Consider the following 12,017-nt stretch of genomic DNA (forward strand, 5'->3'; position numbering starts at 1 on the left):
GACTACGGTTTGAACCCAAAAGTCAAGGTTTTAAGTCCTTATTTTGTTAGTCCATTGAATCTATCTCATTCAGGAGCTAAAAGGGGACCCCTAAGGCCTATAAAAATGTTTGCTTTATTGTCATGCTTGCACTATGCATGACCCAACCCATTCTAGGTCAAAAAGTGGAAAAATATGCATCAAACTCTCATGCATGGCTTTATACCTCACCAACCTCCAGATCTAGACAGTATTATGATCAAATAACCCTTAAAACCCATAAAGTTGCTAACTTTATGGTTTTACTTCATTCAAGCATGCTTAACATGAAGAAATATGGACAAAATCCTAGATTTATCCATAATATGCAATAAAGTTTGAACCCTTGGTACTTACAAAGGTCCAACAACAAGAAAAGATGATGATGATTATACTTTGCCCACTCCACCACCACCACCAGAGCACTTCTTTCCTCTTCTTCTCTCATTCTTCAAGCTAGAAATTGTACCAAAAATGATTAAGGGCTTCAAGAATGATTGATATCAAGGTTTATGGAGGCTTAGAGTCTGATGGTGGACAACCCTAGCCCTCTCATTCCATTAAATACCAAAAAATTAGGGTTTTGGTCAGCAGATAGCTCTCATGTCGTGAGAAACAAGGGCTCACGTTGTGAGATTCAAAGAATGTGGGTCAACATGTCAACCTTTGCCCACGACGTGAGGGGCATTGCTCACGTTGTGATTTCATTCAAATGATAAAAGAAACCTCGAAATCATGCACCTTAAAACTGAATGTTATAGTATTCAAGTAGTTAAATATAGAGTGGTGCCAAGTTTGTCATGATTCACGTAGGCATCACTTAGAATTTTTTACACTCTCTCTAATTTTTGCAATTTACATGGCGTGGATTGCCACTTTTGTCATGCCAAAAGAAAAACTAATCATTGCCTATGCATATCCTTATTTCTTTCTAATTTCTCCAGACCATACACTCTCTCTCTCTCATCGGCACAATTTTACCGAGTTATCGAGCCGAGATCCGCATGCCGAATCCTCGGCCTGAAGTTTGTTGCCTAGGTTACCAAGTGGACTGCCGAACCAGTCCCACCAGATGATTATTGTTTGATCTTTTGATGACAAGAGTTGGTTTTCTTTGTTTAAAAAGGAAGTTGTTGTAGGGAAGGACCCATCACAGGAGCACCGAGCACGTATTCGTTTCCTAATAATGAATCCAATCACATCGTAAATTATATAAATACCTAAAAAGTAAAGAAAAGAAAAAGAAAAAAAAAAACCAGAGCGCCAATTTCAGTCGTCTTCTGGGAGATAAGGTTTCTCTCCTGATCCTCCTTCCCTTTTATTTTCTTTCACCGATTGTGTGGCTCACTTTGGCTAACAAGATTTTAATAAAAAACCGAGTTGGGTTTTCATCGATAAACTTTCTTCATAAACCCTAATTAATTTCTGAGCAAATGTCTGCTCTTCAAGCTTTTCTCATCTGTAAACCCCCAATAGTTTCTAATCTAGTGCCTCACTCAAGACGTCTTCAATTTTACCGTATTCACTCTTTTAATTTGGGTTCTTTCCATTCAACAAGTTATCGCAAAAAAATTCGCCCTTTCTTCGCATTGCATCAAGAAAATGTCGATTCGAATTCCAGTCTAACTTCATCGAGTAATGGTAATCACAATCTGGCACCCGAGTCGGAGGGGCAAGTTATCGATTTTCAAGAGGATGAGGTTTCTAATAGCGAAGAATGTTTGAATGAAGTTGAGGGTGAGATAAATGCTGCAGGAGATGAAGTTGGGAGGGAGAAGGGGAAACTACCGTTGCTTGTGTTTTTGATGGGATTTTTCGCGAGGATAAAGCTTGGATTCGAGAAAATGCTGTTATCGGATGGGTTTAGTTGGTGGCCTTTTTGGCGGCAAGACAAGAGATTAGAGCTGTTAATTTCTGAAGCAGACTTGAATCCGAAGGATGCTGCGAAACAGAGTGCCTTGTTGGTTGAGCTCAATAAACACAGGTGAAAAAAGCTCAACCTTTTTATCCTGTTTGACTATTATATATTCATATGCGGCTAGTCTAATAAAGCATCTTATCCTATGAGTAACTATTAGTTAGTTGCTGTTGTTTTGATCGTAAATAATAAGATAATCATAATCATAATTATAATTATTATTTTCAGTCCGGAATCTGTCATAAGACGTTTTGAGCAGAGGCAATATGCAGTTGACAGTAAAGGAGTTGCAGAATATATTCGAGCTCTGGTAGCCACTAATGCCATTGCTGAGTATCTTCCTGATGAGCAATCTGGAAAGCCTTCCAGTCTTCCTGCACTAGTAAGTACATTTTCCCACTGTTCAGAAGTTACTTCATTCTCCTTTTTTTTTTTTTTTTTTTTTTTTTTTTTTTTTTTTTTGTACTTTAGAGTTTAGACATCCCATCTTCTCAACCTTGTTGGTTTACTATCTGCTTTCAGTTACAAGAACTGAAGCAAAGGGCATCTGGAAACTTAGACGAGTCATTTTTAAATCCTGGCATATCCGAGAGGCAGCCATTGCATGTAATGATGGTGAGAGTTTATTTAAATATTATCTCATGAGCAGTTATTATGTGATTGTTTGATGATTATCTTTCTAATTCTTTGTGTAAAGGGATTCTTGGTCCTACCCAGTTTGAACTTTTTGATTCTTGTGTTTGCAGGTTGATCCAAAAGTGTCAAATAGATCATCACGGTTTGCACAGGAGCTCATCTCCACAATCTTATTCACTGTTGCTATTGGCTTAATGTGGTAAGTGTTTATCTTCAGTTATATATGCCATTAACATGGGTTTGCTTAAACCCGACCCCATCTATTTTGATACCTATACAGTTGGTGGAAAAGCATGTCACATGATAATATTTTTATTATTTTCTTTTGATTATTCTTGAAATGTAGTTGATTTTCCTTGTTCAGGGTAATGGGTGCTGCTGCACTTCAGAAGTATATTGGTGGTTTAGGTGGTATAGGAGCTTCTGGTGTTGGGTCAAGTTCTTCTTACACCCCAAAAGAATCAAATAAAGAAATAGCACCAGAGAAGGTAAAACACCATCTTCAGTTCTCTTCTGCTTCACATGCCTAGTAAACATTAACCTCACATCATGACAAGTCTGGAATTCAATGTAGAAGTTGTATGGAAGGAAAACTATAGTATATGTGAGAGAAAATTTGTTAAAACTTAGGTCTTAATGGGGAAAGCTTCAGTTCCCTGAGTTTCTTTATTAAGTGAGAAAGGAAAACAAGTCTGTAACCTCTGTCATGTGTTATGAATTGGTTTTGTGCAGAATGTGAAAACCTTTAAGGATGTAAAAGGTTGTGATGACGCCAAACAAGAGCTTGAAGAAGTGGTAGAGTACCTTAGAAATCCAGGGAAGTTCACTAGACTTGGTGGGAAGTTGCCAAAGGTTTGTGCTTTCTACATAGTATATGACTTTGTAATTAAATAAATATTTCACCAGATTTGGGTAATTGATTATTGAAACAAATGTAAAGTAAAATTATCTCTCTAGCTTCGTGCAGTTGGTAACTGTAAGAAAATTGATTATTGAAATAAATGATAAATCAGTCAACCTGATCCTTTTGCAGGGGATACTTTTGACTGGTGCACCTGGAACAGGGAAAACTCTACTTGCCAAGGTAAGCTGTAAAAGATTTTGTATATGTTTCTATTGTTGTTTGAGTGCTTGAATTAACTTTGATTATTTGGTAATGCTACTATGGACAACCATATCTTTTTTCTTCCCTTTTTGGACTTTTAGAATTTGTTTCTGTTACTACTAGTACATTAATTCAATTTTTATGTTCTGATCATGACAAATTTTAAGGCGATTGCTGGAGAAGCTGGGGTTCCATTTTTCTACCGGGCAGGTTCCGAGTTTGAGGAAATGTAAGTAAATTTTATCACACTTTTATAAAAACATAATGATGCTCGATTGCTTGTGTTGTCAGTTGTGTTGTGGGAACAGCTTTATCAATTTTATGCTTTCAAATTGGTTACATGATGACATAGAACAATGAGCACTTGTATCAGAATGATAAATGGTGTTTGTTTCTTTTCCTGTGTTAGGTTTGTTGGTGTGGGTGCTCGGAGGGTGAGATCTTTGTTTCAAGCAGCAAAGAAGAAGGTTTGTCTTAACTTGTCCTTTTTTCAGAATCAGAACAGATTTATTTTATGTTTTAGACTAAACGTGTTGCTGATTGTTTCAGGCTCCATGCATCATCTTTATTGATGAGATAGATGCTGTTGGATCCACTAGAAAGCAGTGGGAAGGTCATACAAAGAAAACACTTCATCAACTGCTTGTGGAAATGGACGGGTTTGAACAGAATGAGGTACACATGAAAAAGTCAAGCCCCTTTTTTTTTTTTTTTTTTTTTTTCTTGATATGCTTGTTGCCCCTCTTCTTCAGAATCAGAGCTGTGAACTTGATTTTTAAAACAGGGCATAATTTTGATGGCTGCGACAAACTTGCCTGATATTCTTGATCCGGCTTTAACAAGACCTGGTAGATTTGATAGGCATGTAAGTTTTTTTTTTTTTTTTTTTTTATATAGATATTTTGTAAGCATCTTTAATGAAATAGGGTGTCATCAACTAATACCGATGGAGGTGTTTTCCAGATTGTGGTCCAAAATCCAGATGTGAAGGGTCGTCAAGAGATTTTGGATTTGTATTTACAGGACAAACCACTTGCAGATGATGTTGATGTCAAGGCAATTGCACGTGGTACACCCGGCTTCAATGGTGCTGGTAAGTCAAAATCATGTTTAAGAAATAAAAAAAATAATACTTACTTCATCATGACTATTTATTTTTTGCAAAACGACAGACTTGGCAAATTTGGTGAATGTGGCCGCCATCAAGGCTGCTGTTGAAGGTGCCGAAAAATTGAACGCCGCGCAGTTGGAGTTTGCCAAGGACAGAATAATCATGGGTACAGAGCGCAAAACCATGTTTATATCTGAAGATTCAAAAAAGGTTTTTCTTCCATTATTTTTATATTATAACAACACACACAAACCTACTTTCACTATTTTATCACTTTACTCTACCCTATATATATATATATATATATATATATATATATATATATATATATATATATATATATATATATATGGGAAAAGGGAATATACATTACAGCCCCATCTAAGCTTAGGTACTAAACCTCTTGAAAATACATTGTTTTACTATATAAAGATTACGGTTAATGGATTCACGGTTAATACTTCAAGATGTAAATTCAAGATCGACACAATAGGGTTTAGGGTTTAGATTTAGGGTTTAGGGTTTAGGTTTAGGGTTTAATAATGTTCACTTGGGTGAAGTAATAAACGATAATAGAGGAAAGAAAACAGAGATGGTAAAACAATAATGAAAGAAAGAAATGTTATGGAGGATGATATATTTACCAAGTGAAACCAAACCGGGCATATTTAGCATGTTAAAACGACATATTTTAGAGGTTTAGTACCTAAGCTTAGGTGGGGCTGTAATGTATATTCCCTATCCCCTATATATATATATATATATATATATATATATATATCGATTTAGGAAGACTGAATGGTGACATGTGGATGTTCAGCTGACAGCTTATCATGAGAGCGGGCACGCAATTGTTGCCTTGAATACGGATGGTGCACATCCAATTCACAAGGCAACAATTATGCCACGTGGATCAGCTTTAGGAATGGTGACACAGCTCCCCTCAAATGACGAGACATCCGTAAGCAAAAAGCAATTATTGGCACGTCTGGATGTTTGCATGGGAGGACGTGTTGCAGAAGAGCTTATCTTTGGGCGTGACCATATTACCACCGGTGCTAGTAGCGATCTTCAGTCTGCTACAGAACTTGCTCAATATATGGTAATCTATTTCACCTTGCCTTCATTCCAAAACATGCTATTTCATCATCATTATATTTATATGTGCTTCTTCTTATCTTTATCTCTGTTGAGAAAGGTATCGTCTTGTGGTATGAGTGATGTGATCGGGCCAATTCATATTAAAGAGCGACCAGGCTCCGAGATGCAATCACGTATCGATGCTGAAGTATGTTTCTAGAATTTCAATGTTTTTTTTTTTTTGTTTGTTAAATGGGACTATAGACTGATCTGGTCAAGCTTTCTAGGGCTATTTTTGATGAGGAGGTCTAGATCTTTTTGGGTGGGACAAAAATTGCAACTTTTGTTCCATTAACACCGGCCCCAACTTTAGTCCAATCCATGTCAAATACCTGTTGTTTCATATCCATCCTCATGTCTTGCTGTAACAAACAGGCTAAAAACAGACAAATGATCTTTGCTTCTGTTACTGATTTTCAGGTCGTCAAACTCTTAAAAGATGCTTATGAACGTGTGAGATCCTTGCTGAAGAAGGTATGTGCTATCAAATCTTCATCCTGGCATTATTCAAATATACTTTTATCTTATGGGTTACATTGCAAGACATGTCAACATACTTTTTGTGTGTATGTTTATTATAGCGTGTTACCTTCGTTCTTTCTTATCAAGACATTTTACTTTCATTTTTTTTTCTCTTATAATTGGGGGTAGATTTTTTCAAAAGTATAATAAAGAAATAAATGAAAGTAGGTGAGTATTTGTTGCATATAATAAGGCTTAACTTATAACCTGTTTAAAATGGTGGTTGTGAAGCACGAGAAGTCGTTGCATGCACTGGCAAATGCGCTGCTGGAATACGAGACGTTGAACGCAGAAGACATAAAGCGGATTCTGGTCCCGTATAAAGACAAAGAGGGGCAAGGACGAGGTATAGCTGATCAAGAGTTGCAACAAGACCAAGGGGAGCTTGTGTTGGCTTAAATCTTAATATTAATTAATAAATATTAATATAAGTAAGTTGTTAGCAAACACATTTTTTTTTTTATTTTTTTTTATTCAAGTGTAGTAAATCAATGATTGGCAATGGGGGACCATGTACAGTGTTGTATACAAAGCAACTTATTTATAAAAGGATGTTGCTATTCTTTCCCCATTACACCATCCATCATCCATCATCATGCTCATAGGCAGCCCCCTCTAGGCCTCTACTAAATTTATTGTTTTTCTCATTTTGCATGTGAACTTCATTTTCTTTATTTTTTTTCCTATACCAATGGATGTGACAGGCAGGTTACTTGGAGCGTATTTTTTGTTAGAGTAAATAAATCACATGAATGGTTCCTGTGGATTGGGGTAATTTACGTGTGTATGTTCCTTTTTTTTTTTTAAACTCAAACAATCCCTATCATATATATATTTTTTGTGTTTGGTCTGTTAGACATAAAAATACTAAATTGCCCTTGCAGAATACTTTTATAATTCTTTTTTAGGTTTTATTATTTATATGTTATTATTGTAATAATAACCTGAATTATTATGGGGATAGAATATATATTATAGCATCACCTAAGCTTAGATAATAAACCACTAAATTATACAGTTTTATCTTAGTAATTATAAAGATTCAGTTTTCGCTTGGTAAATATATAATTCCCCAATGCATTTCTTTCTTTTATTATCGTTTAATCATCCATGTTTTCTTTCTTCAATTACTATTTATTAATTTACATCAGTGAACATTACTGTTTTCCATCATCACGAAAGTCAAAGATAATTAACATTTTTGTTTCCCTGTCAAAATTATTGCTTCAATATTGAATCTGCAATGTCAAGTGTTAATCATGAGTCCCCTAATTGTGATCTTTAGATAATAAAATGACATAGTTTCATGAGGTTTAAAACTGATTGTAATATATATTCATTTTTTCCAATTATTATATATATTAAAATTGATTGAGCATAGCAATAATAAGATTTTTGATTGGTATGAATTGTCATTTTATTTTGTATGTTGGCAAATTTGGTCCTTTAACAAATTGATATTTTTTTTTGTAAATAAGATTTTTGATTGGTATGAATTGTCATTTTCTTTTGGTATTTTGGAGGGCCACATCAGTTTTACCTTGGGTCATGATATTTACAAATAAAGAAATGTTTCCAGTGTTGTTTCAATAACAAGTTCGTCTCCTTTCTCTAGTAGCAAATCGTAGATGTCGGAAGAAATCTGAGTTTATTGGTTTGGATACGTTTTTAAAGCAAAAAATTGATTTCATGCTAGAAGGTTGTTCTTGTTTCGATTTTCAAACGTCTAGGTTTTAAAGTAAGAAATATGGGTTTTGAAGGTAAAATGTTTAGAGAGTTTGTGTTCTGTGTAGCTTAAGCAAAAAATCTGGATTTTGTATTTTCGATTTTATTTTTTTGCTGGAGAAGATGAGAGAGTTGTTCGTCAGAATATCTAAACGTGAAAGGAAGAAGAGGACGAAAATTAAAATCTATTTTTGGATTTTTGATAGAAGGAAAATGAACTTTTTGGAAAAGTCAAAAAAACCTAACTGATGTTTTGGAAGCCAAACACCCCCAAACCCCAAATCTCACAAGCAATTCCAAATCAACGGTTTTGGAGGAAATTAGGGTTCTAAAATGAAATCATCTCCAAATCAACTCTTATAAATTATGGTCGTGCGCTTTCTTCTTCAACTTCACTGGTATTTTATGGAAGAAACAGAAGCCACCATAAAGTTTTGGAACTACTTTTAAGACTGCCATAGACAAACACCTCGAAAGTCTTCAATGGCTGGTTGTTAGTTGCAGGTTTGATTTGAAATTGCAAGTTGAATCCCGTTATATCAGCCACCAAATATGCCAAGACTCAAATCCTTTCTCTTATAACCTGATTCTTTTTTTATTGCTTCCATAAAATCAACAATTAGAAAATTTTCAACCAATAAATCAAGGATGTATCTCTTCTCCAAAATTGAATAAGCGCACCACCGCCATTGCTTCCTCAAATCTAAAGGTTACATCCTCCTCCAAACAAAAAATTAATCGATAGCCTTCACCTACCATTCCATCAGTGATAATGACGGCGATGTAAGTTCCATTTTAGTTCTTCTTATTATCCCCTAAATAAAAAAAATCAGTATATTTCTCTTCTCCTTCTCCACCGCCTCAGCCATGAAAGGATCTAGGTTTCACTTTTTCACTATTTTGATCTTCATCGCCTAAAATTGAATCAAGTTCAAAAATCCCAAGGTGTTAACTATTTTGTGCAATTTGATATTCTATTTTGTCTAGGGGAAAGTCCGGTACGCTACCTTGATGATTTATTTCTTTTGTTGTTAATAATCGTAACTTCCATAGAAAGTCAGGAAAAACGGGGGGTTTTTCAAATTTTCGATTAACTCTTTAACTTTGTACTAATTTGCGCTAATTTAGTTTTTCCTTTGATTTCCTAAGTGTTCCCGTCTCATATACTTGTATACTGATCATGTTTTATCATGACTAGGGTTTACATAAGATGCAAGGGATTGGTGTTGGTTTTTTTACTCGTGTTTTAGAAGTTGATCTTATTGATGAAGTTGTCCAAGTAAGATCCACCTCCCCGTTATTTTGGATCTGAAACCGTTATCTTGTTGAAGGAATTTTCTTTTTTCAAGTATGATAGACACTTCTAGAGAAGCCAACTATAAGAGGGAGTGAATCTACATATTCTTTTTTGAAGTAATCGATTTCTAATAATCATCTTTTTATCTACATGATTCACTTAGTCAACCTATGGGAAATTTGATTTTTTTTCTGGTTTAATGATGTTTATAGAAGATGATGTGAATACTACAAAGGAGTTTGACTATGGGGAAGAATAGTCTTACTCATTGGAGTTATGTGATTATGAAATAGGCAAGAGGTTGAATCAAACGTCTTTTGTTCTTATATGCTTAGTATTTATCAATTATTATGTGTTTTTCAAATATATAACTCAAAACTTCATGTGGATTTTTATAGCATGTTCCCGAAATCAATATAGAAATACCTATCTTCAGATGAAACATGTTTAGATCTTCAAAGGCTACTCGACATGTATTGGTTTCCTTTTTATAATCTTTTAGTAACAACTGCAAAATGAATAAGTGATTATGGTCATAAATACAGTTTAAACTCTAGGAACAGAGAAAATGATAGAAGTTGTTTGGATTTTTTTCTTCCAATTATTAGCCTTAAAGGTGGCCAAGTGTTTAATATGTAGTTTTAATGAAAAAATAGTTCCTTGAATGTGCTTACAAACTGTCACTCACCAGTTAGAAAAAAATTTAATTTTCTAAATACTTATATGATTGTTTCTCTTACAGAGATTATCTGGTAACACAGGTTTTGTTTCTCTTCCTTGATTTATTTCAAGTATAACGTTTAACTGCATTTTTTTTACTTTTTACTACTATATTTATACTTGATGTATGTAACACTGGTTAAAGAATTGTAGTACTTACTTTTTGTTATATTTTATTTCTAGGAAATCGGCTGAAGATGGAATCGTTGGAAAGATGTTTATGATTCATACTTGGAGTAAAAATTATATCCACATATCTTTCCCTTTCTCAATATAAAAAAGAGCATTTTCAATTAATTTTCTTGAAATTTGATTTGTGTTGATAATCCACCAACCTATAAGTTTGCAAAGGTGTCTACTATGTCATGACTTTTGTAGTGTTTTCAAGAAAAACTTTTTTCATTTCGTTATAAGTTGTAGATCTGAAGTTACCCAAATTCCCTATTTTTAAACGATAGTATTATACCATATGTTCTTGAAATGGTAAAGCATAAAAAAAACCATGGAATTCGACCCCAGGACATGTCAATTTGTATGTTCTGTGTAATTTTTTTTCTTGAACCTTTTTTGAAAATTTTTATATTTTTTAATGGACATTTCCTGCAACTTTATGTTAGTACAGGGACAATTGCTTTACTTACATTATCACTATTTCATTGACAGGGACCATTTTTGTAATATCATCTACAATTTATAGCATTCTACTTTATTTATTTTGAAAGATACTGCACTTTTAATCTAACTTGTAAGCAACAAAATACAGTTGACTATTGTGCCCTTCCTTTTGTAAATGTTTCTATCATAAACAGAATGTTATTTCAATAACCCAACTCACCAAGGAACGAGTTAATTTATCCAAATAGTAATAGATTTGCAAATTGTCATATTATTTATTTTGCAACTGTCGTTATAGGCATCCTCCTTTGTTTTTATGTCACTTTTTCTTAAATTATAGTATTTGTCATATTAGAGCATCCTACTTTCCATTATAATTAATCTGATTATCTATTTAATTTTTTTAACCTACAAGAGTATGTTTGCCCAAGATATATCCATATTACACATAAATATTTTTTTGTCATATTAAGCAAATAATTCTTAAATTTAAGAGGTACAATTATATTAAATTAAATTAAAGTAATAAAGACAGTCATTTAACAACACATTTAGATTTATAAAAACTAACTCCCAACCCAATTCCAAAGTAATCGCAAAAAAGCCTATGATTTACTATTTTAAAAAATTAGAAACTCTCAATATAAAACAATCATGATCATATTTCTGAGATGAGAAACTATAAACAAGTTTTTAACAATAGTTTATAGTATATAAATAAATGTCTTTACCCATTAATACCATTTAACAAGAATATACTAGTATTTTTAACTAAAAAACAACATAAAATTATTTTTAATCCACAATATTTTTATTTTTAACCGAATACATCTATGTATTTTAATTATTTAACCATAATCAATAACATTTGCTTTTTAACAAAAAATAACGTTTGATTTTTAACCAACTAACCAAAAACTACAAAGTATTTTATTTTTAACTAATAACATCATCAATTTTAACACAAACAATAATGTAGCACTAATTATCGTTGTAGAAATTCATACTGTTGTTTTATTTTTATTTCAAATCGTTTATTTATGTTATTGTAAATTGTCAAACTGTGTACTACACGAGTTTTCACGTAAGTAATGTACTACATAACATAGTCTTAAAATATTAAGAGGTATAAGTTCTAAAATTTAATGTACAATTGTAAAATGCATGAAACCAAACAATAACATAGATGGCAATTTTCAAAGCCCTTCCC

The 12,017-nt window shown here is 33.3% G+C and overlaps 1 protein-coding gene and 1 long non-coding RNA gene across 3 annotated transcripts; both read left to right on the top strand.

Moving 5' to 3' along the window:
* The first annotated feature begins 1,258 nt into the window (after positions 1–1,258).
* Positions 1,259–7,021, top strand: FTSH11 (FTSH protease 11). The gene is made up of 17 exons (XM_079027403.1): positions 1,259–2,002; positions 2,165–2,318; positions 2,459–2,551; positions 2,683–2,771; positions 2,937–3,060; positions 3,305–3,424; positions 3,606–3,656; positions 3,845–3,906; positions 4,087–4,144; positions 4,227–4,352; positions 4,462–4,542; positions 4,641–4,770; positions 4,850–4,998; positions 5,609–5,890; positions 5,987–6,076; positions 6,349–6,402; positions 6,682–7,021. The coding sequence occupies exons 1-17, from the start codon at positions 1,452–1,454 to the stop codon at positions 6,847–6,849; spliced, it is 2,382 nt and encodes a 793-aa protein (XP_078883529.1). The 5' UTR covers positions 1,259–1,451; the 3' UTR covers positions 6,850–7,021.
* Positions 7,022–8,216: 1,195 nt separating this feature from the next.
* LOC145088922 (uncharacterized) lies at positions 8,217–11,022 on the top strand. 2 transcript variants are annotated; one of them, XR_013701331.1, is made up of 3 exons: positions 8,217–9,173; positions 9,374–9,454; positions 10,376–11,022. It is a non-coding gene; the product is annotated as an uncharacterized LOC145088922 (long non-coding RNA). The 2 variants fall into 2 exon arrangements; XR_013701330.1 differs by having other exon boundaries at positions 8,217–8,958.
* Positions 11,023–12,017: the final 995 nt, after the last annotated feature.

Source organism: Lactuca serriola, chromosome 2, assembly GCF_051521515.1.
Source record: "Lactuca serriola cultivar US96UC23 chromosome 2, Lser_US96UC23_V15, whole genome shotgun sequence".
In the NCBI taxonomy this organism is placed as follows: domain Eukaryota; kingdom Viridiplantae; phylum Streptophyta; class Magnoliopsida; order Asterales; family Asteraceae; genus Lactuca; species Lactuca serriola.